At 32.9% G+C, this 26,696-nt stretch overlaps 2 protein-coding genes, 1 long non-coding RNA gene and 3 other non-coding genes across 7 annotated transcripts; 5 read left to right on the forward strand and 1 right to left on the reverse strand.

Moving 5' to 3' along the window:
* Positions 1-2,264: 2,264 nt before the first annotated feature.
* LOC100799425 (amino acid transporter AVT6B) lies at positions 2,265-7,393 on the forward strand. Of its 2 annotated transcripts, none has more exons than XM_006593644.3 (6): positions 2,265-2,424; positions 2,797-3,295; positions 3,605-3,760; positions 4,342-4,545; positions 5,441-5,906; positions 6,898-7,393. In XM_006593644.3, exons 2-6 carry the CDS (start codon positions 2,863-2,865, stop codon positions 7,034-7,036), a joined length of 1,398 nt encoding a protein of 465 aa, XP_006593707.1. In that variant the 5' UTR covers positions 2,265-2,424; positions 2,797-2,862; the 3' UTR covers positions 7,037-7,393. The 2 variants fall into 2 exon arrangements, with proteins under 2 accessions (XP_006593707.1, XP_003544023.1); XM_003543975.4 differs by having other exon boundaries at positions 2,366-2,698.
* Positions 7,394-11,204: 3,811 nt separating this feature from the next.
* Positions 11,205-13,093, forward strand: LOC100306401 (uncharacterized). Its single transcript, NM_001251349.2, is given in 3 exon segments — positions 11,205-11,324; positions 12,475-12,656; positions 12,755-13,093. Coding segments are annotated over 3 exon segments (402 nt in total). The 5' UTR covers positions 11,205-11,234; the 3' UTR covers positions 12,885-13,093.
* On the forward strand, positions 11,430-11,511 carry LOC112998961 (small nucleolar RNA U31b). The gene has a single exon (XR_003264140.1). It is a non-coding gene; the product is annotated as a small nucleolar RNA U31b (small nucleolar RNA).
* LOC112998941 (small nucleolar RNA Z195/SNORD33/SNORD32 family) lies at positions 11,741-11,822 on the forward strand. Its single transcript, XR_003264120.1, has one exon. It is a non-coding gene; the product is annotated as a small nucleolar RNA Z195/SNORD33/SNORD32 family (small nucleolar RNA).
* LOC112998942 (small nucleolar RNA Z196/R39/R59 family) lies at positions 11,997-12,080 on the forward strand. The gene has a single exon (XR_003264121.1). It is a non-coding gene; the product is annotated as a small nucleolar RNA Z196/R39/R59 family (small nucleolar RNA).
* A 3,417-nt stretch (positions 13,094-16,510) lies between the features above and the next one.
* Positions 16,511-20,299, reverse strand: LOC100810433 (uncharacterized). Its single transcript, XR_417441.4, has 3 exons — positions 19,552-20,299; positions 19,092-19,172; positions 16,511-16,773 (listed from the first exon to the last, which is right to left on the reverse strand). It is a non-coding gene; the product is annotated as an uncharacterized lncRNA (long non-coding RNA).
* Positions 20,300-26,696: the final 6,397 nt, after the last annotated feature.

The following is a 26,696-nucleotide window of genomic DNA, read 5'->3' on the forward strand; positions in this document are numbered from 1 at the left end:
AATAAGAAAAACATTAATTTATTCATTTAGACTTTCAGAGACCAACATAATCATTTAATTTTTTTACATCACCATTAAACAGTTTTTGTTCCAAAATGGTACAATTTTTTTCATAATAAATTATCAAAATGGATAGATTTTAAAAAAATTAGTAAATCGTGCTTTAAAAAATGATTTCATTTTTTTATTTTTTTTAAAAAAAATTAAAACATTGTGACGGCTAAAAGTTTCTCACAAATTGCTTCTTTAGCCACCATAAAATGGGGATTTGTCAATTTCACATGTTGTGAAGCAATTTGTAGCTCTTTCAAAAGGAATTCATTTTATATATATATATATATATATATATATATATATATATATATATATATATATATATATATATATATATATATATATATAATTGATTGATTAATTTAATTATTAATTAATAATTGTGATAATTGATTAATTCATAATTTAATTATCATATACTATTACATAAATTTTTGTGTTATGACTTCCACAATACTCACTCTCTCTCTCTTCCTTCATTTTTACACTTTTATCTTCTTTTCTTAACCCTCCTTGCCAACTATATAAGATGCTGACATTTCATACTTTTATGATCGATCCTCTTTTAAACTTTAAAAATACTTGCATGATTTGAGTTTCAATTATAAATACCCGAGTGATTATTATTATTTTTATTGTTATTTTTTCTTTTAAAATAAATATTTGCTAATATTTTCATTCATTAGGTTTCATTCAGTTTTAATGGAAAGAAACACAATGCATCGACCCTTTTATTCTTTCTCTATGGTAATTTTTTTTATCTTTTTCAATTTTATTTCTTTACTCTCAACCTATTATTATTTTCATTTTAAATAGCTAATTACTAACACTTGTTATTTCTATTATTTTATTTGGTTTCATTGGAGCAAATGTATTGACCTTTTTATTCTTTCTCTACTGTAAGCTTTAGTTTATATTTTATTTTTTCCTTTTCAATTTATATATTTAATTTTTCTTAAATATTAATATTTCTTTCTTTTCTTTTTCAAATAATTTTTCCTTTCATTAATTATCATTTGATTTGCTTTTTTTTCTTCCCTAAGGTACGATTATATGATTTGTCTTATTTTTCTAATTTATCTTTTCTTTTTTTGCAGGTGCACAAAAGGATTCAAAGGAAATTTTAAAAATAATAACAATTCTCTCATGTTAAAAAAATAACCTTACTCATTCAAACCAAACATCTTAAATTTTAACTAAAACAATATTTTGACTAAAATCATATTAAATCAAATTCTAATTAAAATGATTCATATCCAAAATATTACAGTTAAACTATAATGCTTATACAAGTAACAAGAATAATAGCAAATAATTTGCATTTAAATCATCCAAAATATTAAATTAATATTTTTACATTTCTAATCTAATTATAAAACTAGCTTGAATAATAGAAACAATTTAAGTGTTCGTGTAAGAAAAAGCATATATTTAATCCATTAATTTAATATCAAACACCAATTTTATAAAATGAAGGGAATAAAAGTATATAGGAAACCTATATGAAAAAGGAAAAAAATTAAGAAATTGTGAATCAAATTTATTGACCACCTCCATTGCTACTTTGTTGTCATTGTATGTATATGTATCAAGTAAAAACACGACTAAAATCAATATTAAGGCAACTTCGTCACATCCTCAATTTGAAAATTTCATTTTTCTATTTTTTATTCTCCAAGCCCTGTATCATTGTCCTTAAAAACCTAAAAAAAAAAAAATACATAAAAGTGCAATCCGAAATACATGTTTTCTTTAATAGTAATTATTTAAAATTTTAAAAAGTTATTATGAATTTTCCACGGCATGACTAATAGTTTTTTTTCCTAACAGTAATCTATTACTTTATTTTTATACACTTTATACAAATAAATAAATTAATAATTTACAATAATAAATAATCACACGTAAATTATCAATACTTTTTTAAAGGAATAAATTATCATAACTTTAGTAATATAAAATTATTATTTTTAATTAAATATAAAAATTGATAGCTTAAAAATTATAAAAATATAAAAATTATATGAAGTTTAAATTTAATATCTTGCCAGACACTGAATTTTACTCTAATTTGTAAATAAAATTACACTATTTTGATACAAAAGCCCCGTAAAACTCTTTAAATAAAGTGGTTTATTCCCGGAAAAAAAAAAGTTCGCATGTTGTCCTTTTCAAATACAAACCAATAGGCGAGAGAGGCTTACGATTTGGTCATACAATTGGCGATTGAGTCAACTTTATATTAAATTAACACTTGCCATGTCAATTACCCTATATGGATAAAAGCAAAAAAATTATGAATCTTGATCAAGCACCATTATAGATTCGTTTCTATCTTCTCTTTCTCTTGGTTTGGCTTACAAAACAAAGGTTCATCCTTTATCTTGCACTTTCTTTGGCTTCTAATATTTCTCTTCTTTCTTCATTCTCTTCCCTGGTTCCATATTTCCAAGCTTTTTCCAACGCACCCAAAATCTTTCTCATTTGTTGGTACCGGGGCTTGTTTTGTTAGAGAGATTTGGGTTTTGAATTCTGAGCCATTTGGTGATCTGGGTTTTGTTGATCCTCTCGAGTTTCAAATTTTCAATATTTATTGTGTTTATTTTCTTTCTGGATTCTGGGGTGTCTTGAATTATTTTTTCAGGTTTGTATCATTGAGCATGTGAATTTTGCTGAACTAATTGCTCCAAAGTTTGAATCTTTGCTTTAACTTCAAAAATGGGTGTATTTTGTCTCTGACAGATTAGCTAAGCTGGCTTCAAATTTCTAGTAAGGGAAAAAGAAAAAAAGAGTACTTGAAAACTGAAAATGACTATTGGAAGTCTTGAATATAAGGCAAAGAACACAAAATCAAGGAAGAACAAATTAGTTGTTGATGAGAAGGCGCCTTTGATACCTAAGACTCATGATGCTGATGCTGAAGGTTTTGATGAATTCAATGGTGCTTCATTTTCTGGGGCAGTTTTCAACTTATCCACCACAGCTATTGGTGCTGGGATCATGGGGTTGCCAGCATGTGTGAAAAAGTTGGGGATGGTGCCTGGTCTTCTTGCTATTATCTTAACTGCTTTGTTGACAGAGAAGTCAATTGGGTTCATGATCAGGAATTCCCGGGCAGGGAATCTTTCTTCTTATGGGAATCTCGTGGGGGATTCATTTGGCAAATTCGGAAAAGCTCTGGTGCAAATATGCGTTATAATCAACAACATTGGAATGCTGATTATTTACATGATTATTATTGGTAAAGACTATATTCTTAAGCCTAATACATAAGATTTTATGAATTTAATTAGAATGCACAGATAGTGTTAACTTTTTATTTTTTACATTGTCATTGTCATGTATGATAAAAGTCATTTCTAAGGTGATTTCTAATTAATTGGCATTTGGCAATATAAAGATCTTTACACTGACCGTATATGGGAATTAAACTCCGTATTTATTTCAGTGGACTTGTTGTCTGATTCATAACTTAAGATTTTAGTTGATCCCCTCAATCTGTTTAGATGAGAAATTTGGGTTGTAATTCAGTTTTGTGTTTATATTGAAGGTGATGTGATTTCTGGAACATCTTCTTCTAGTGAATTTCATCATTCTGGTGTACTTGAAGGATGGTTTGGAGTTCACTGGTGGACAGGTCGTACATTTGTTCTTCTTTTTACAACATTTGCTGTGTTTGCACCTTTGTCATGCTTCAAGCGAATTGGTGAGTGTTCTTCTCTTTCATTAATTGAAGTGAAAAATAAGAAGATAATATAAGCACAATGTTAGGTGTTGCTACAATGACTGTTGGTCATCTCAAATTACTCAAAAGTATTTTTTTAGAAGTATTGACAGCCAAGATAAATTAGCATTAAGGCTTGAGATAAGCCCGGAATCCCTATCAGTTGCATGTTAATTGCTTTAGTTTCTCTATTTCTCAGTTTTCTGATGGTTTGAAAATATATAGTTTATGGCAGAAAAGCTCTGTGATTTTGTTGCCATATATGCTATATTATGAGTATGACACATGAGTGACATGACATAGTAGACAATTAGCATGTACTATAGCCTTAGAATCACTCTATTGCTTTGGTACTGTACACATCTTGCATTCTGATACCAATATATTATAAATACTTTGAGGAATTGTTTTTTTTCATCAAGTTTTGTGATGGGACCGAGGTATAGCTATTGTCATGACATACTTAGGTTTAAGCTTCTTTTTTTTTGGTGAATAGGTTTAAGCTTATATGCTATATGACAAATCAATGAAGATTATATGGGTGTGCTTTGTGGATTTTGCAGATTCGTTGAGATACACTTCTGCATTATCATTTGGCTTAGCAGTTGCTTTTCTTGTTATTGCTGTGGGAATCTCAATTTTCAAGATTTCAATTGGAGGCATTGGGATGCCCAGACTCTTCCCAATCATTACTGACGTAGCCTCAGTTTTTGAACTGTTCACTGTAACTCCTGTGGTTGTGACAGCCTATTTATGCCACTTCAATGGTATGAATATAATCTGATAATGCATAAGACACAACTTTTAACATTTGTATTTATTTGTATCTAATCAAAATAAACAAGATTTCCGATTTGTTTTAAGACACAAATGTTTTTTGACTTAACACTATATACTCTTCGAACATATTTACTTAATTTCTCGGACCTTTGTTTGGAACTCACTCATCACCCTTGTTTTAATGTTTTTATTGAAAACTGAAACATGTAACTATAGTTTTGTAATTAATTTACAAAAAAAATATTGTGAGTTCAATCTGGCAGATCCTTCCATAAACCTCACTGTGTGAGACTCACCCTTGTCCTTGTCCAACTAATTTGAAAAGAAAATATTGATGAAAGTAAAATGGTTTGTACCGTGCATGCCAATTTATGACTGACAAAAGTTGTTTTTGTTTGTTTCTGGCTGTCCACCATGATATTAAACTGGGACACTGGAACCATTGTGTTTGAAAAATGTTTTCTATTTTCATTTTGTTTCTTGTTTTTAAGAGTTTATACAGAAAACAGTGAAATCATCTTTCTATTGTTTTCTATTTTCAATTTTCATGTATAAATTTTAGAAAACAAGAAACAAAGTGAAAACATAAAATGTTTTCTTAAACCAAACGACTCCTAAATTTCTTCATCCTGTTGATCATATACTATATTTTCAGTTAATAACATGATGAATGGAAGTATACATTTTGGATCCTATACTTGGTTGCTTAAAGTGGTCATAGAAATTTTAAGCAGATTTCCCAGGTGCTTATTAGAAACCGTTGCAAAAGTTTCAGTTATGTGGGGGGAGCATGACATGACTGCAGTTAGCTATACTGATCTACCTGTTTGCTTCATGGATATATAGTCTGATGATTGCAATGCATACACACTTTATTTGCAGTTCACAGCATAGATAATGAACTGGAGGACTCCTCGCAGATAAATGGGATTGTGCGTACTTCCCTTGCTCTATGTGCTTCAGTGTACTTGCTAACAAGCTTCTTTGGGTTCCTCCTATTTGGTGAAGGAACTCTTGATGATGTGCTTGCCAATTTTGACATTGATCTTGGAATTCCTTTTGGTTCTGTGCTCAACGATGCTGTTCGTTTTAGCTATGCCGCACATCTTGTGCTTGTATTTCCAGTTGTCTTCTATGCAGTGCGGATCAACCTTGATGGTCTCATATTTCCATCATCTAGGCCTTTGGTTCTAGATAACTTCAGATTTGCATCAATTACTATGGTCCTTATTGTTGCTTCCTTTTTGGGAGCAAATTTCATACCCAGCATTTGGGATATATTCCAGTTCACCGGAGCAACAGCTGCTGCATGTTTATCATTCATATTTCCATCTGCCATCACCCTAAGGTGAGTTTGGTGCCTGACTTTTTTTAGTTCAGTAATGCATTTGGTATCCAACATTTTTTTATTTTTTTTATGTTCTCTGTAGATAAGTATTAAGTACCCACAATGGAAGGGAAGAGGAAAAAAAAAGTCCTATTTGGATAAACTTTTCCACAAGCACATATAGGAGAAAAAAATAAAAGGGTAAAATGAATTGAACTTCTTCCACAAGCTAAAATCAAATTTGTGCTCTTCAACTTTTGAAGAAGTTAGATGAGAGAACTTCTATAAAAGTTAAGTGCATAACATAGTTCCAGTTTATGGTAGGATTTCAATTTATTTTACCTTCTTCTTTTCTTTTCCTGTAAGTGCTTATGAAATAAGTTTATCTAAACAAGCACATATATGATTAATGTGCTTAATTGTAGGATTTATTCTTTAAATTACACAGAGGAAATAACTAGCCAGGGAAGATGGCATTAAGCTAATTTATCTGATAAATACTAACATGGTTCTGAATAGTTAGAATTCCTGACATTATCAAACTGCAGAAAATACTGGTATTTGTCCACTACAAGCATACCACTAAAGCCACTATAGTCAATATAGTCTATACAAATAAAATTATGTGAAATTGATGAAGCCTTACCAAAGGAGGAGTAATGATTTAAGGATATTGAGATAGTTATCATTCCCTTATAGCAAGCAATACTAGAATGAACAGTCCTAATGTCTATTAGGCACAAGCTGCACAACTAATAAAGAACTCAAGATACATAAAAATAACAATTGAAAAAGACAACGAAAAAGGCAATGTTAGAAGAGGCAAAATGCATTTTGGTTATATCTACATAAAAAAGATAACAAAACCCTTGCTGAAGTTTTCTTGTATTTTTTATTGGTTGTGCCTAACAGCCACTTTGGTCATGCATGAAAAACTGCTTGTTGTCTATGCTTTTGCTTCTGATTAATTACCTCAACATATTACCATTAAATTTTTGTTTTCTTACTACAGGGATCGATACAACATTGCAACTAAAAAAGACAAGATTCTATCAGTGTTTATGATAGTCCTCGCAGTCTTGGCGAATGTTGTGGCTGTATACAGTGATGCCTTTGCCCTGATCAAGAATAGTATAACTAAACGTGAGTGATTTCTTGAAATTTTCTATACAAGTCCACAGTTCAGATATGTTCGTACTTTCAGATGCTAGAGTGGCAGGGTTATTGGCCAACTAGAAAATCGATGTTTCTTGAGAGGATCTGATGGGTTGATTGTAAAATAAAGAAAGAAGCAACCCAGTCCCTGTGTACAGTTGTTCTTCAAAATTGTGTAAAGGCTTGCAACATGTTCGGTCTCCCGTGTAATGTGCTCTTTGCTATTATAGTTCTAGAGTTGTTTTTCTTTCTTCCCAATCCTATTTAAAAGAGATTGACTCATGTATTTTAAAGCGTTTGTTAATACCTTGTGTTATAAATTTCCCTAGAAATAGAACATTTTCGGCACTTAATGGCATTGCAATAGTCTGAGTAAATGTTTTCCGATAACGTATTAGTAACTATCTTTTGATAAAGTTACTGGGTTGTATATTATTGTTGTAAATGGGTTGAGGCTAACTCCACTTCAAAATTTAGTTCAAGGATGGAATATTGTCCAAAGTCTAGTAAAGATTATTTATTTATTTATTATATTCCTAGTTAAAATGAAGCATCTACACTCTAAGGATTGGACGTTTGGAAGTTAGAGCATGAAGTTTGTAGAACAAATATAAACAAATATATTCGTGATCAAGTCTTATTCGTAGAGTATCATCTTATAAAAGTCTATAATGAAGTTTGTAGAACAAAATTGTTTCATGTGGCACAACATCAAGACTAGCTAGGCTTAAAAGGTCCTCCAACGACTGAATGGTCCGTTCAGTTTGGCCATCAGTCTGAGGGTGGTAGACTGAACTTAGTCTAAGCTTAGTTCCCAACGCTCTGTTTAGATTCTTCCAAAATCTAGAGGTAAACCTAGGGTCTCTATCATACACTATGCTAGATGGAACACTATGTAATATGACAATCTCACTAATATACATAGAGGTCAACTTCTTCAAGGAAAATATGATATTAATAGGAATAAAGTGAGCAGACTTGGTCAGTCTGTCAACAATAACACATATAGAATCTAAATCTTTCCACTGGGGTATCTCCAAGGGTTGTAACTTCCCTAAAGGTCTCTGATCTTGATTGTGTTAGAGGTTGAAGTTATTCTTCGTTGTGAATTTCTCAATCTTGATTGTGTTGACCATTTTCTTGATCAAATCTTGAAGATGCAGTACAAATAAAAAATAATGGTTGATCTCTAATGACTTAGACCCACCACGAAATAGATGCAAAATTGATTAAATCGAAGCTCTAGATATCAATTTGTTGTGTTTAAGACTGAGAAATATGCAAACAGATAAGAAAAATAGATGATAGAAGGAGAGGAGAGATCATGCAACAATGGAAATTGTATTGCGAATAACAAAAATAAGATATAAATTGAAATTGGGTTCAAAAGCTCTCTCTCTCTAACTCACTTTTAACCCTGCTAACTAACTCCTCTTATAGGAGCGTACATATAACAAAATAACCAAAAAATGGTTATAACTAGATAGGACACTTATAACATAGAACATTGTTAATGAACCATCCAAACAGACTAGCTAGGTAGACTAGACTGGACATACTATTGGACAGAAAACAAATGCCAACACAAAGGGCTAGACTGGACAATACATACAGAGTCATCTAGTCACCTCTTTTAGTGTCGTTCACTACTTCTTCCAACAGTAGCTAGTCTAATAGTGTGCTAGGTGTAAAGTCAAGTGGGGTTATTGGCAAGTTGTTGAAATCTGGTGGTTGATTGGTCTAGTTGTAGCTGGTTGTGTTAGTGAAAATCTCATCTTGAAGGATAAGGATTGGACGTAGCCCAAGGTTAGAGTGAACTAGTATAAAAACCTTTGTACATCTTCTTCTTCACTTTCCTTCTTGACTACATTGGTTTTAATTTCTTAATCACATCATTGTTATTTTGGAGCCATTAAGGTTGAACACTTTTTTATAAAAGGAACTCATAACTAAACCTTTTCATTTAAATTCTTGTAATTGAACAACCTTTTTGAAACAAACCTATTAAAATCATTTTCTAGAAACTGGTTGAAGTTTTGTTCTACTCTCAGAAAAGTTCTTAATTCTAAAGTGTCACTTCCTAAACTAATATCATAATAACAAATTGTTTTGAAGAAGTGTTATAAGTTTGTGAAAACACAATTCAACCTTTCATTCTTGTGTTATTTTCGTCACTTCATGAACTTGATGCACGATTAATTTACTTGACTAATTCATGTATAATGATGACTATGGTTGTGTTTGATGAGTGAAAAACATATTTGAATCGTATTTTGTTGTGTAAGTACTTGATGTATCATTATTGTCTTTGTATTCTTGTGAATATGTAATATGTTATGCATTCTTGTGAATATGTAATATGTTATGCATGACATGAAGCAAATTATGGTTGAGATGTGAGTTACCTACTTATGATCTAATGATTAATTGAAAAGAATTAATATGCTTGTCCTAAACTATGTTTGTATGTGGAGGAAACTACCACTAAAGACAATTGGCATTCTCTAGTCCTTTTTATTACATATTTTGTGAACTTATTAGCTTTGTATCTCATCCCCTTGTTTGTCCCTTGGTTGTGGCCCTACTTGACTTCAACCAATGGATGTACAAGTAATAGGGTAAGAGGATTCCTCTGGAAACTAGAAAATAGAGAACTTGTGAAGATACGAAAACTAAAATGAATTGTCTCAAGTTATCTCATTTTTCCAAACAAATGCAAATTATCTAATTTTCTTTTGACAAGTTGTGTATTTTATAAATCAAAATGCAGTATTATAATCAAAAAGAAAAATGTTGTATTTTAATCAACTAAAGTTAAAGTTTTTATTTTGTAAGTCTAAACACAAATTAAATAAGCTCTAATCCCAACAATCTAGGTCTTTATACTTATCTTACGACTCATTAGAGTTGCCTAACTCTTTTTCTTTCTTGGAAGCCTAGTTTTCTCTTCGAAGTCTCTTTTCTTTCTCTTCACTCTTTTAAAACCTCTTTATAAAATCTTTTAATAAACCTTTCGAAACCTCATCTCACCTTGGTGACCCAGGGGACCTTAGCCCTTTGCACACCATAGTATGCCAAGCATGCAACTCTTGAATATGACTAGTACTAGGGAAGGATCTACTCTATGTCACTAAAGGGATATCTTCTTTAAAAACCTTTCTTAAAACTATATTTTTCTTCAAAAACTTTTTCTAAAACTTAGGAACACCCCTTCCCCCATTTATTAATTATTTAATTTTGGGGAAACTTCTCATCTATTTGCTAAAAAGGCATAAGTATAGTATTGTATGGTTATTAAAATGAGTTATAATAACACACAATCCCATGTAGATGTTCACACAAGGCTACCAAACTTCATTTGGTGATACAAGCACAACAACACAAAACTACTATTTCCCAATGATATAGTTATTCACAATCCAAAAACTAAATGACTTCACACTAATCTCACTCATAGATTCAAACTACATTTCATATTATGTGTCTCTAACATTTATAGGATGTAAACTTCATGTCTAGAAATATAATAATTCAATAAAGTTGAAATTATAGCATCAACTATAGATACACATTTTTTCCAAGAACACTAATTGGTCCAATCCCTTTGACACATGGTGAAGACAAAACCATGTTCAAAACATCTACAACATTTTACTCTATAATTAGAATACATGATTTAAAGAAATTTTTTTTAACTCTTTGCACTCATTTTATTTGAAATTCTTTTCTATATATACTACTTTGACAACTAGTAAAAAAAACTTCTTTGACCACATTAAATTATCATAATTTTTTCTTTATTTTTATACTAATATTTTAATTGTCTATTACTTTCAATCTACCATCTTTCATTTTTATTTTTAAATTAAAATTTATTGGGTTTTAAATTATTTTTTGCAAAAGTAAAAAAAAAATCTTATACCACAATTTAAAATTTTCGTATGGGAGAGAGAAATTAGAGCTTAAAGACATGAACAATTGTTAAAACATCAAGTCCAAGAGCAGGATAACGTGTTGTTATACTGGGCTTCCCGATGAACAGAGACGGGTTCATGGCCTAAAACACAAAGCAGGAAACCGGGTCGGGTTTAGGACCCCGTGTTGCAAAAACCCTAGCCCCACCGGGTGTCGTATATAATGGTTGAGGAGAAGCTTTGTTAAGTTGGGAACCCTAATTCTGCGAGGTGAGTGAAAATGGCGGTACCCTTGCTCTCCAAGAAGATCGTGAAGAAGCGCGTCAAGAAGTTTATACGCCCCCAGAGTGATCGCAAGATCTCCGTCAAGGTTAGTTAGTAGAAACCATAAACAGTTTCATATCCTTTTTTGCCTTGTGTTTTGATTTGAACTGAACGAGTGGAATTTTATTCAAGTTGTTAGTTTTGTTTAGATCGAAATGATGATTGTTATAGTGGCCCCAGTCTTAATTTGCACCACACGGTGTAATATGGTGATTGACATTCTTATCTGATCCCCTGTTTTCAATATCTTTATTGCGTTGAATTAAATTTTAATTTTTTTATCATTTAATTTCAGGTTTAGGTTCTAAGTCCAGATTTATCTTCAAAGTTTGTGAATATCTTCGTTTTAATGGGGGGATTTGAGTGTTTTTTGACATTCTTGTTTCTGTTGATAAAGTGTTGATATTTTTGTGTTGTTAACCGAAGCACCTTGTCTGTGCCACTGTCTTGTCTTTAAATGCAATGAGATATGAAGATTTTAATCCATCAATTTTGCAATAGAATGAATGATGATCACTAAACATGCACTACCATCTGATCTCTTGCATATTTTTAATTTTTTGTTGTTGTTTATGAATTATAATCTTTAATACTGTTTTTCATGGTATCCAGTGTATGGGTGCTTTTATAATTTTAAAGGGCACGATTATTCAATCTGGATTGCTTCTTTTGACCTCCTAAATGACTTGTGTTATCATGTGAGAGCATAATACTGTTGTGCAATCTGTGATGAATTTTCCCAAATATTCTGATTAATCTGTGATTATTATACTAAAATCACCATCTTTCGGCTGAGATAGCAAAACAGTATTATACTCTACGGGTTTATTTAGGCTTTCTATGTGCAACATCTGTCTTCAAATGTTATTCCTATTTCATGTACAAATTTCATTCATGGAATGCGTTCTTACAATATAATCTTTCTCTCTGGATTTTCCTGTGAATTTTCAGTCCATGCTGATTAAGTTTATATTTAAATTTCCCATTGGAGTGCCTTTTATTATGATAAAGAAATGTAGACATTCTACTTTTCCTTTCATTATCTCATTGGCACTTTAGTTACTTATGCTTGTCTGTGGAGTTGTTGCCAATTCATCTAATTGGATGTGTAGGTTACTTGTTGAATGCAAGTGTTAAGTGATTTGAAATTGGTTGTTTTGGTTCTAAAGTAATCATGTTTTGTGTTTTTCTTACAGCCAAGCTGGCGCAGACCCAAGGGTATTGATTCTCGTGTCAGGAGAAAGTTCAAAGGATGCACTTTGATGCCCAACATTGGTTATGGCTCAGACAAGAAAACCCGCCATTATCTACCAAATGGTTTCAAGAAATTTGTCGTGCACAATGTGAAAGACCTGGAACTTCTCATGATGCATAACAGGTGAAGATTTTGGATTAATTCATTCCTATTTTTTTAAAATTTAATTTACTGCTAATGGTTGCTGAATGTGTTTATCATTTTTGGTTATGCTAATCCAGGACATATTGTGCTGAGATTGCTCACAATGTATCCACAAGGAAGAGGAAGGACATAGTTGAGAGAGCTGCTCAGCTTGATGTTGTCTTGACGAACAAGACGGCCAGACTACGTAGCCAGGAGGATGAGTAGATCCAATACATGGGAGAGTTATTTATGTTTTGTAGTGAGCTTCTGTTGACACCCTTGATGGTAGATTTTGATTTTTTGTTATTTCCAAAACTTTGTTGCATGCCATACAATTTTATATGTTGCTTATTGTCTATTTGCTGTTGCTAAAGTTTTCTACCCCAATTTTGAGTTTAACTTCTGTTCTAGTTGAAGGCAATGTGATAATTGTTAATTATGATTGTCGTGTTTTTAGCTGATGGCAACTAAATTGAAATTTCGGATCGGCTCAGTTTTAAAATGCAAATGTTTGGTAAGCATGAAGAATTTTAAAAAATGTTCATATCTTATTAATTTTTAGGCTAAAGCTAGTTTTGAGAAAACATTGTAAACTTGGTTTTTCTGTTGTATCTTAACGAAGACTAAAACTATTACATTGGTGCAATAGGAAAACAAACTTTGCAATGTTTTTTTTACGTGTTTTGTATTAGTTGAGAATAAATACAATTTATGTAGTCAATGGATGTGAGGGGATGAGAATATGACCCAGCAGGCCAAACTAACAATATCATCAAACTTTTAGTACAGTACAAAACGGGTATGCTAGATTGAAATTATGATGTTTGGGTGAGAGAGAACTACGACATATTTCATATATCTCTGCGTAAGATTTGCTTTGCTACAAGAAAAATGAGAGGTTATTAGCATACAACAGCTGCCTCCAAGTGAATATGCGACACGACACGGCGTTAGTTTGTGCCTGAGTTTTTTTTAATAATAAGTTTTAAATTTTCATAAAAAAATACATTTGTCTATTATAACATTTTATCCACACAGTATCAAGTACTTGGGAGAATTATACTTGCTAGTAAGTATTTTTCACTTCAGTGGATTGTCTATTACAGCCCATTGTAATTGTAAAACATCTCATGTCAATGATGCCATAAATGCAAAGAAAAATCTTGCTACGGCTTTTGATCTAATTTTTGGTGAACATTCAAAAATCCTATAACAACTATATTCCTATGAAAAAGTTCGCGCATGATACTCGTGGCCTTCCAAACGTACCATAGTTTGTTTCCAAATGTTAATGAATATGTCTAAATACTAAATACTAAATTTTAATGAATTCGTGGCTTTGAAAGTTATGGATTGTGTACAATCTCATCAACAGAAATCAAGTTGCGGATAGTTTGATCATAATGTTTAATGCATCACAGCAATTGCAAATGGACATGGTTTCTCTCATTAGTTTTGTTGTGCTTTTTAATGTTACTAACTTAGCAAAAGTGGTCCACATTGATAATTCAATTTTTATTAACAGTAAGAAAGAAAACATAAACCGGTACATTTGGGGGTGCTCTCGATAACCAAGGAATGACGAGTGCTTTTTCTCGTGTGGATCCTATTTCATGAGATTTATTTCCATATAATTTTCATCATGTTTAACTCTTTTTTAATTTGTACAAGTTAGATTTCATAGTTTTTATGTAAACGAATTTATTGGAATAATTTTCAGGTTTCATATTAATAAAAAAAAGGTTCAAAATCCCATTTTATGAGTATCATTTTGACTCATTTAAGAAATATAAAAGATTAAATTTAAGCTTCTAGAACATAAATAACCAAACTAAAACATAAATAACCAAACATGTAATTTAGTCTAAATAATAATATGTATTTTTGTTATTTTAATTGTTTGTAAGGGTAGTTTAGACTTACCTTTTGTTGAATAGAGTTGAACCTTTTCATTTTCCTTTTGCACTCTCTTCCTTTTCTTCTTTCTCTTTGTTACAAAGAGTAAAAGAGTACATTGTTTCGGTTAGTTGAAGCATCTCTTGTGCATTGAGTTAACTCTTGAGCGTATTGATCATGTTGAACAATAGATTTCTTGTACAGCAATGCCCATTTACAAAAGAAGATCCTGCACGTGTAGTAAATTCTAAATCCCACCAGCAGTAGCTCGTTTTCTCATTAACTCTCTCCCTTTACCATTTACATGAAACTCTAGATCTACAATTTGAAATCATTCATCATCGTCATTTTCAGATTTTTCAATTCTTCACTGCTAAATTTCTTTTGTCTCTCTCAATTAATATAGTTTTGTAGACTTTGGGATTTTAAGATTTTGGACAATGCGAACTAGGAAGCATCATCCAGAGTTGCTGGGAGATGTTATTGGAAGAGAACCCAACTTATCAAGTTGCTTTTATTCTAGAGACAAGCTAATGGAGTAGCTCATGAGCTTGTTAGGACAACTCCTTTATTTCATAGTCTCATACTGTTGATCATGTTTTACCATGTATTGAACACTTTATTCTAAATGAAATGATACAAGTATTTTGCAGTAAAACTTTTTTTGGACAATGAACTTGAATAACTTCAATGAAGTGTATATAAATTAAATTCAAAATTTTTAAAAAATATTAATAACATATTCTTATCACTGTAATCTCTCGAGATTTTTTTAAATAAAAACTTTATTTTATTAACTTATCAATTAATATTCATAAATACTTGTTAACAAGTCTTTTGAGAAATAACTGACTAGTTACACGAGATGCAGACACAGAATTCATGCTGCCAGTGCCTTTGTAACATGGCAAATTTGACAAGTTTTGTTTTTTGTTTTAAGAAATAAAAAGAAGTTACCCTATACAGACAAGCACAAGTTTGCTGCTTTCTCACATGAGTGTCAGGAAATTTAGAAAAGAGTTGAACCATTTCACATTGCACCACACGTATCGTGCGAAATAAGACAAGTGAAAGACAAAAAAAAAAAAAAAAATAGCTTGTCCCTAAGCAAAAAAATAAAAATAAAAAATCTCAAATTAATCTAGAATTGAAAAACACTCTTGGCAGTGGCCCAACTAAACTCACACATTTCTTCTTTTATTATTGAAAGTTCACAGAGACAAGTGGTTGAATTATGAGCTCAATAGACTCAACACGTACTACAAAAACTAAAACTTTCGCAATGCACAATTCGATATTGCTATTTAAGTCCATCTTTATTAGCTATTATCATACTATACTTAAAAGAAAATTAAGCGTGTTTATATGAACAATTGCAAAATTAATTTTAAATGAAATGAAATTTGCAAAATTCATTTGAGTTAAAATGATGAGATTTATATTAGATATTCTTATTCTAGAAGTAAGTTAATAAAATTCAATATAAAATTTTTCTAAAGGAAAATTACTTAAGTTGCTTTTTTTAAGTTATTAAAGTTATTTTAAGTCAAAATCAAATTTTCAATATGAAATTAAATTTATTTTAAATTAAAATCAATTCTTCAATATGAAACAAAATATATGAACATTTACCTAAAATCACATCAACTTTTCTCTCAACATGATCTTGAATCATCTAACGCAAATCTGAACACGCTAGAAGGGTCTTTCTTCTTGGGCACAATAAAGGGGCAAAAGGCCAAGAGAAAACCTAGACCAGAGGGACCATGGGGTCATTGAAACCCAGCAGACTCAGCTTGAGAAAGAAGACCAGCTAGTGATGCAAATTATACATTACTTTTATCCCAAGTTGATTCCATGATCAAATTAAACTGGTTACATAAGCTCACAAGATTATCAACATTAAATCTTCATAGAGAAATTTCAAGGTTACATGAGATAAGCAGAACTAAGAATAACAATAATTTCAGACTAACAAATACGTAATTCGATCAGTTTTAAAGAGTCGGGTATATTTAGCTGAAACTGTTGCTAACACAAATACTACAGCAACAAACCTTGATAAACCTCATGAATTATGTAGTTGGGTCTCTGCCCATTATTCTTTGGAAAATCTTAACAAGAAATTTACATTAAATATCACAAAATTTTCTCGATGAAGTCCTATGTTTACAGAAGTTTGATCCATCAGACGATATCCTCAATCGTGCTAATATTTCTGCAAGAGAAGCAAATGGCCAATGTTGTCAATAAAATATAGATTTCAAAATCTATGTTGATACTACCCCAATAATCCCCCAAAATCAGAATTACAGAATGAATAAAAGCAACTCATAAAAATTGATGGATATATATATAGTATATACAAAGAAGTGGGGAGGCTGTCTTAACCCTTGACACCTAGAAAATCTGTTGTCTCAATTCTAAAATACTGTCTACCCCGATGAATAGAAGAAAAAACAGATGCTTAAAACAATAAATAAATAAATAAATACTTTTTGAAAAAAAAAAAATCCCAACTGATACTCCCAGCACATATACTCAGTCATACTATAAATGCAAGTTATGACTGAATTAGCATAAAAAATTGTTGGAGAAATTCCATAAACAAATTCTGTGAAAAATTGATTCTTTTATCAAAATACGTGAACAAACCACTGTCCTCATGCCACTAGAAACTATCAAGACCAAACAAAATATCTGCACCATCAGCAAAGAAGGAATCTACGAATTGACCAACAATGTCCAGCTACTAAAATTTCAATCAGAAAAATTAGCTGTACCTGGTGAAAGAGCCAGAATTACATATTCATTCTATAACACGCGTATACATCACAAAAAGGGAAATGGAAATAGTTATGGATATCTATTCATACTTATGTTACAAGAATCATATTATCCAAGATAAAAAAAATGGACAGAATATACATAATTTTCACATATAGAATCAAGTGAAAATGCACTAGCTTAATCTTTTTGCGGCCCACAAATAAGAATATTCCATCACCTCAGTTGAAACCATAACCAAGATTCAGGCTGCCGAATAATAAGAAGACACTTTATTAATTCCGGAAGAATCATGCCCTCCTGGTGCTACATTCATATAGTAATCCAAATGACAACAAAGATTCTGGATTCAGAATAATGCATGCTAAAGTATTATTATCACAGCAGTCAAAGCAACTCGTGATTTTTAATGTCTATAAAAAGTTCAGCAAAATTAATCCTGGTAAAGTCAAGAATCTCAAGTATTATTTTGCAGGAATATCAAGTATCAAATATCATGCTGCATGTATCCAACAGGAATATGAAAAATGGTATTTAATTTTAAAATACATATACGACAGAAAGTGGAGTTACACAAATGTGATAGTTTCTTTTGTACCTCCTTATATTATGCAGGTAATTAATCAAAATGCTAAACTATAGCAAACCAGAGAGCTTTTCAATTTCATGAACACTAAAGCAAAGGCACCAAGTGTAGGAAGTTAAAATCCAAGGGTTGAAGATCAAAATGCTAAACTATATTGGTTTAATGACTTTAGGATTTCAAAGTGTAGAACTAATCCAAGGGTTGAGTCTTGTGTGCTAGGACTCTAGGCACCAAGTGTAGGAAGTTAAAAAGACCTAAAATTGACTTTTACATCTGCTGAACGTAAGAACACTGCCAATCCTGGACTATTGGTAGTATTAGAAATATAATATAAAATCGATGTGTCTTTACCTAATAGGTTAAGCTTTTAGGATTGTTGGTTCCTGAAATGGGTATCAAAGCTTCACTGACCAAGTGGTCAAAGTTCAATCGTTGCTGCCCCAATTTTCCAATAAAAATCTTTTTTTTTTTGTGAGAAAAAAGAAAACTTTAATTTTAACTTAAGATAGGTGGGTCTATGCATTGTCCATGATTCAAGCCCAAAGGCTCCTGCGTGATGGGGTATGCTAGAAATATAATATAAAATTGAATATTTTTTCACCTAATAGCTTAAGCTTTTGAGATTGTAGGTTCTTGACAGATACAATATAGACAGAACAAAAAATTCAAATTCATCATAGCAAAAGCTGTCCAATCCAGAAGGACTCAAAATATTGGCACTGATTTTCTAGCTAATGATACAAGCGAAGTTCATGAAGCTTTAGCTTCTAAACCTAAAGCTGATGAGAATACAAATGCTGCTTCTGTAAATAATAACTATCCTGATGCAGGTGCTATCTCAAGTAAGTTTTAATTTAATAAGTTTTATAAGTTCTAATTTGATGGAAACAAAATTAATAACTATCCTGATGCAGGTGGTATCCAAAAAAAAAATATTATGCTTATTAATAAGTTTTAATTTTTAATACATGCAAACAAAATTGTTTATTTAATGTGTTACATATGTTACTATTTGCAGGTGCTATCTCAAGTAAAACCAGATCAGAAAAACAAGTTCATAAATGAATTATAGAAAAATAAGAACATTGTAGCAGAAATTGAACTCGGAAAAGCTCCATTAACTCAAAAACCAAAATGCAGAAAAGGAAGAAATTGGCACTGACCAAATGAAGAAATTGGCACTGATCCGTTTGCAGTCCAGTAGCTGTTGTTCAGCAACAACTAATTTGTCACCTGCATCTTCCCTACAACCAACATCTGGACACATCAGACCAACATTAGAAACAAACATCAGCAGTAAAAGAACTTCCCTGACACTTAGTTATTTTCAATGCCATTCTTAAAATTTTCCCATTTATTTATAATTTTGACGGCAATTATATGATTGATTCATTTTCTATATTTTTATATCTTAAAATTCAAATGTTGGATGCTACTGGACCTTTTTCCCAAACCTACAGCTAAAGAAAGTAATTATGGAATTGTTAAAAGTGTGAACTTTATATAAATTACTGAAATTAGTGTATAGAATAACCACGAACGTTATTGACTGGGTTTGTTCGAAGCTTAACCTAATAAAAGCTTAAAAGATGGTTAACCTAACTAATTACAACCCTCACTAACCTGATTTTGGCAAAAGTGATCTTCGAGTCGTGAAGTTCGAGCTAGTTCGAGTCAATATACTTCTTCACTCTTTCGTCGGGTCCGAGTCACGAGCTTCGAGCCGTGAAAGAAGATGAAAATGTTGCTGAGAACTTCAATTGGGGTTGGTGTTAAAAGAAGCACGTGAAGCGGCTAGGTTCAAGTTGGGTTGGTCAAGCTACGTGCAAAGGAAGAACAAAGAAGAACAAGGCTAAGGTTCGAGTGGGGTTAGCAGTCAAGGTGCAAAGGAAGAAGGAAGAAAGGCTAGCTAGGAGTGAACTTTGAAATGCCGAAAAGTAACGACTAAATTCAGCTATTTTTTTTATTTACGACGGTTATTTAATAAAAAACGGTGTAAATTTTATTATACAAAACATTCTAAGGTGATTTTAAATAACTGTGTTAGAATATGTGTGGTGAATTGCAATTTTTACCACGATAATTATACAATTGTCATCGAACCACTTTCTAAGGTGGTTTCAGTTATAACCGGCGTAAAAACAGTGTCGTAAAAGGCTCTTTTTTTAGTAGTGTTTTAAGACTCGAAAAGCTGGAAAGGGAAAAGGATAAGGGGAAGCTGCGATGGTGTGAACAATTGTGATTGTGTGGCTGTGTACTCCCATCAGCAAGAGATAGACTCATCAAAGTTACACTAGTGCTCACAGCCCACACCAAAATCCTCAGGTTAAAAGCACGAGAGCACAAGACTAAAGACTGAATAAAAGAGACCCACAAGGCAACGACTATGTACATTTCTGTATTCATCAATCAAGAGAAATCGCAAAAGAACTTCTAACACTAAGTATTGATTTCATTTCACCAAACACAATTTAACAGAGTGATAGCATTCTGATAAATTGCAATTTCAATCTTCTAGTTAATTGAATTTGACAAGCAATAAATATCTTCCCAAGGCAAAGATAATGCCTCCAGAGACAGGTCAAATAAGGTCATTGTCAATTAATCCTAGACTCTAAGGTCAAACAGTTCTTGGACTATGTCAAAATATCATTGACCAAGTCGCCTAAAATTCGATCTTCACCAACCCCACACTTAAATTGAATTTTATTACAAGACTGTCTTGAGTCTCGAGCAGATACCTAGAGCCTTGAGGTAACTTTAATTTAAGCCAATAATTTGTCACAGCTTCAAGCACAATAGACCTTTTGTGAAAGAGTGAATAACAAAATCTATTCTAGAGCTCGGCTTATATATAACAACTTAAAATTTCAGGCCAAGCAATTCTTCAAACAGCTATTTACACTTCTTTGACCACAAAACATCAATAGCAATATTATGACTGAGTGAACATATTTGCGGGTTTCAAAATGTACTGTCATTTTCCAAACCAACAGCCACAAATTAATTTAAATGTTAAATCATTCATCCCTGTTTCCTGAATACATTATGATTTACTGTAATTTTCTAATATGGATTTTCAGCGGGCACAACTGTGTTATCTCCTAATATTTTCATTGCATATCCCATTAATGGATAAAACACAACCATAAAAACCAGCATACACATCATACATGAAAACAAAAAATAAAAGATGCCAAGAAAGAAGTCCATAATCAACTGAGCAATAATTGGTGAATACAATAAAACCAACAAACTACTCTTCAAAAAATTAAAAGTAAAAAATGGAAGAAAATCTGACCAGTTAGCAACAATGTGAGAAGGCAAGCAACTTAATTGCAAACAAGTATGAGGAAGCACACACACACACATATGACAAGTAAAACTTCTGAAGTTGACAGAGTATTCAAGTTTCAAACAAATATGATTTTCTAAGACAAAATAATTCCCGACCTGAACTTATCTGTTGGAGCCTGACAGAACATCAAACAGTCCACAGCAACTAAACCAGGAAGTCTTTCGCACCACAGGTGGAACTGATGCTACAAGCGGCTGCACATTGATTGATTCAGCAAAGAAAAAGATTTAAAGTAATTGTCAAAAAAAAAAATTATCACTACCAAAAGTGTCTAATTAAACTTATATATATATATATATATATATATATATATATATATATATATATATATATATATATAATACATGCATTTGAAATATGTAAGAACCTAAGAACCTGATTATCAGAGCATTCTGGAGTATCAGAATCTTTAACATGTTCTGCACCAATAGTAGATTCGGGGATAGGACTCTCAGACACTTATGCTGATACTTCATTGTGAAATTCCCTTGGCTTAGGTTTCTCCAAACTTATTGTTCTAACATTCTCTTCAAAGGAGGAATGTTCTTTATCATCATTTTTCTCCACAGCACTAGTGATTGCCACACCAGGACTCAACAAAGGGATGGCAACGGTGGATGAAGACGCCACAACAGAACTTGTCAAAGTAGTCGGCGCATCAACTCCAGCAGCAAGAGTAACCTCCCAAATAGGTACGACAGGAGGAGGTGGAGGAGCAGGAGTAGCAGTAACAACAGTGGCAGAAGCAGGAGCCACTGCAACTGCTAGAGTCGAAGGCACATCTTACAAACTCGAAGGGCGATCCACACCGGGCGTCAACCCTACAGCTTGCCTCGGGGCGGGAAGGCTCATAGGGGCCCTCGAATTTTTGTGGCCAAACAGCCCAACACCATCATCTAGTTTCCTCTTTGCCAAAATAGAGGAAGGAGCACCGGGGGTGACCTCAGCAACAACAGTAACAGGGCCAACCTCACCAACAGGTTGACCTCCCTTCTCCAACAGTAGAGGGGACAACAGATGGTGGCATGGTCCCACCAATAGGATCGACCTACTTCACCAATGGCTTCCAAGGGAAGTCGCCCATAATTCTTGCAAAACAAGCAACAACGACACAAACAAGTGTTAGTTCAGGCCAACATTGACCTCATACACAAAAGAGAACACGATTAGGCACTTTACCGTCCAAGGCAGTGAGGGGATCGCTCGTTGAAGGAAGAGACAGAATGGCTCACGAGTCCAGCGAGGCCGACAATTGTTCCAAAATAGCTTTGTCGACCCTCTCCATAAGGGTCAACAAATCCTTGTCAAATAACTTAAACCTGGTAGGGTCGCTAGTAGAACGAGAAGCGAGGCTCCTTGTCCTTATGGAACATAAGTGGCAAACCATTAGCCACGACATCAGTAGTCAGGACCTTGAAGAAATGGTCCTTGAAGCTATGAAAGACGTTTGAGTCACAACCACCCATGTCGATGGCGGAATCAGACAAAAATGAAGGCATTGTCACGAAAAAATACCTTAAAGATTGAAGAGGACAAATGAAGAAGAAATATATCACATGAAGCAAGCACGAAAGCAAAGAAGAGTTGGGCGAAAGAAAGCAGAAGTTTGAAGTGATAGTGACCCAAAATCAAACGTCCACTCCATTTAAAGAAGAGATGGACTCTTCGGTAATTAGCGAGAGCTAAGGTGGTGCCCTGATTTTTTGCATCACGATGCAACCCCACTCACTCAGGCACCACGTGTGACACGTATGCAAGAGCACTACACTTGTACTGTATATATCTGCATCAACTAATGAAATGTAACATCTATCTTTAATGCATTCTCCAACGGTCAGAAAATGGCAGAGTTGTCAAATACAGAGATTTCCCTAAACTTACACATCAGACCTAGCCTGCAAAATCAAAAGCATGTCCATCTCGGGCAACTTGACAAAAGCAGCCTGGACAACACTTGTCTAGGCTCAGGGGCTTGACAAGGTACATCGACATGCAATTCTCTCACCTGTCAAGGTTATCACACTCGACATTGGACAACATTCGTCCACGCTTGAGGGCTCAATAAACTCGTCACTCTTTTATTTGTCAAGGCTACTACCCCGGACATTATACAATCTTCGACACTGGACAACCTCTTTCGCCCACAAGTCGACTCAAAGCTTGGGGGTCTTATGTACTGTCCAAGGTCCGCAAAATACATGTGGCATCCTACTTGGCACACTAGGACATGTGTCCACCCTCCATGTCAGCTTTGGCACAAAAGCACATATGTTCGGCCCTTAGCAATCGGGCTCCCAACCAACAGGTTATCTCTAACCTCTTAATGTAACCACTTTATCTCTTGGCATGTATTCAATTATCTACAAGGCTACATATTATCTGTAAGTAATAATTATCTACTAGTTTTATCTCTAAGCTATACATTATCTATAACTTTATCTATATAAGCTACAGATTATTGTCTACAAGTCAATGATTATCTGCAAGGGCTATAATAGTCCCTACAAACAAGAACCTGCAACTTCATTCCACTCCTATAAGAACTAGGTTCCTTTGAACCCTCAACACATCTCAAGCACACATGCATACTTGCTTGCATACTCATGTATTCATACTCTCTCTCTCTTATTCTCCTAACTCATATACTTACTTGAGTGTTGGAGTCCTTTGTTTTGCAGTTCCCCCATCTTGTCCTCCTAACAAAGGTCACTCTCAGTCTAACGTGCAAAGTCCAAGAGCCTACCTTAAGCACATCCCTCCTAATGTGTGTCAGCTCCAGATTTTTGTAAGTACATGAACCAATGCACTTTGGGATCTCTCCTTGTAGTTCATTATAAGTGATATTTAAGAAACTGAGATGCTGCAATTCACATATTGAAGAGTCTATCTTACCTCCCAAAGATGCAGAATAATATGATATTGTTGATGCGAGATCCAATGTGGTTACATGACCATTTAAATTATTGCACAAAATTCCCTTCAATTTGCAACAATCTTCACCATTTCACGAAGATAGAATCTCCCTTCTAGAAGTGAAGCCATGTTTTAACTTAAGAAGAGCTTACGTGTCTATCTCCACGCACTTCTTCATATGGAAATTGCCAATGCATAAAACAGTCACCACACAAACGAGACGCAACCTACAATTAAACATATTGGTGATCAGCTCAAACTTGTATGGAAACTATAAGGGGAATGTGCCAAGTGAATTCTACAACAAAGATATTTATAGACAGCAATTAAAAGAAGCTACCATCATGCATGCATGCAAGTCCATTAATTGAAATGTGTGTGCCAGTTGTTATAAATGTTTGATATTTTAGGGATCTTAATAAAATACCAATAATCACCGGAAACACATTATGTTAGATTATTAAGAGGGGTTGTGAAAAATACTTGGATCCATGATAAGCAGCGGAATTGATGAGTTTGAGGGACTGTTGGTTTGTTGTTCTTCCTCAACCAAATCACCGTTTTTCTTTTGGGACCTTAGGTTTCTCGTCAGATGGAAAGAAGAGAATACAATTTCTGATTTGGTGTGTTAGGGACCACAACCTTACTTTAGGTTTTAACCTGTTAGAGTTCTCATTATTTCCTAATGGGTCAAACTGATTTCCACTTATCAAGCCCATATTAATTTCTGATGATAGTCCAATAGACTCACCAAATTAGATCACTTTTATTGAATCCATAAATATAAATAACTAATATAAATAATAAATATAATATGTAGTCCACATTAATTAATTAATTAGAAATTATAAAATTCCTAACAATAAACTCTTGATATGTACACAGTTCTCTTGGTTAGTTTATTGAGTTACTTATATGCATGTGCATGGATCTCTTGTTAATTGTGCATATGGAATTGTCAATTGTGTGACTTTATTGAGCTACTTATCAGCATGTGCATGGTTCTCTTGTTAGTTTATCTCTGTACAATTATAGAGTTTACTTCAGTATTATTAAAGTGAACAACACTTTAGTTTTATTGAAGTCAACAAATCTTTAGGTCAACTACACTTTAAGCTGAGGGACAAGACTCGTGTGGAAAAAGGTATCGTCTATATAGGCACCATGATATGAAGACTCTAAAGTTTAACCCATGATTTGCCATAAGATCGATCTACCACCTGATTGGATTCCATCAGCACATGAACCCAGTAAATGTGGCCTTTACTCCGATGGCTGTCATAAATAGCTTTGACCAAACTCGCACATGGATCACCACAACAGAAACCTTTAGACGAGAGATTTGTTTTTTTAATTTGTAGCAATCAAACGATAGGTACTAAGGATTCACAACAACACATCATTTTATTCAACTAATTGAGCTAAACTCTCTTGATAAACAAGAGATTAATTGCCGTAAGGGAATATGATTATATCTTGATGTTTTGATAATCCCTTCTCCAAGCTAACTTTAACCCATAAATTAAAATTTGCCACAACTCGCACCTAGAGAGGTCTTGCATGTATATTTGAATATTAGCTTCACATGGCCTCTCGCCACCATGAAAGCTTGTAACATTCTTGATGAGCAATTCAGCACCTCATCCAACGACCAAGTAACATTATTAAAAATGAAATCATTCCTTCAGGACTTAATTTCCTCAGCAGCCCACGCACCCTTCAGGAATCAGGACCATCCCATCGTCCAATCTCTTTAAACAAAGCTTCTAGATGTGTATTTCACACGTGATCCATAAAACACCTCAGAAGGATTTTCTTTTCACCATTTCAAAATTCAAACCATCGTTCTCCTATCTTTATCTCTCTGCCTGAAATTTTTTAGGTGTCTAACCTTTTTAATTTACTCTCTTATGTCTTTATTTTTAAACTGAATTTCGATAGTTTCTTTATAGAAAAAATCAATAATTAAAAATACTCTTATATAAAAAATTATTGGTTCATTATAAATTCAAAATCTAATTTATATAATTAAATAAATTTATTTAGAATAAATTACATTCACACTCTTAATGTTTTTAGTTAATTGCAACTAAATTTAATCCCTGCCCTGTCTTTCTCATTTAAGGTCTTTGTTGTGGCAAAAATAAAATAAAATAACTGAAATTCAGGCCTTAAAGAGAACAACCACAATAAGAGCAATGTTGTTGAGTGCTCATAGATTTCAACTATCATTCCCTTAGAAAGAGTTGCTTTGGTGTTGCTAATCAGACATAGTGATCAGTAAATTAAACATTGTATGCAAAACATTCCGAAAATTGTCTTTAAATCTTAGAACTTTTAGAGAAATCAACTTCGGTCTTGATGAAAATTTTGTTGTGTGAGATTAGCCATTATAAAAATTAAAAAGTCATGGAAGTTCAAGACAGTTGCTTCAATGTGTATGTTCCCGTTTCCATCTTTTTCTAAATGCTTGTGTGTGTGTGTGTATATATCAAGA

Source organism: Glycine max, chromosome 13, assembly GCF_000004515.6.
Source record: "Glycine max cultivar Williams 82 chromosome 13, Glycine_max_v4.0, whole genome shotgun sequence".
Lineage (NCBI taxonomy): Eukaryota > Viridiplantae > Streptophyta > Magnoliopsida > Fabales > Fabaceae > Glycine > Glycine max.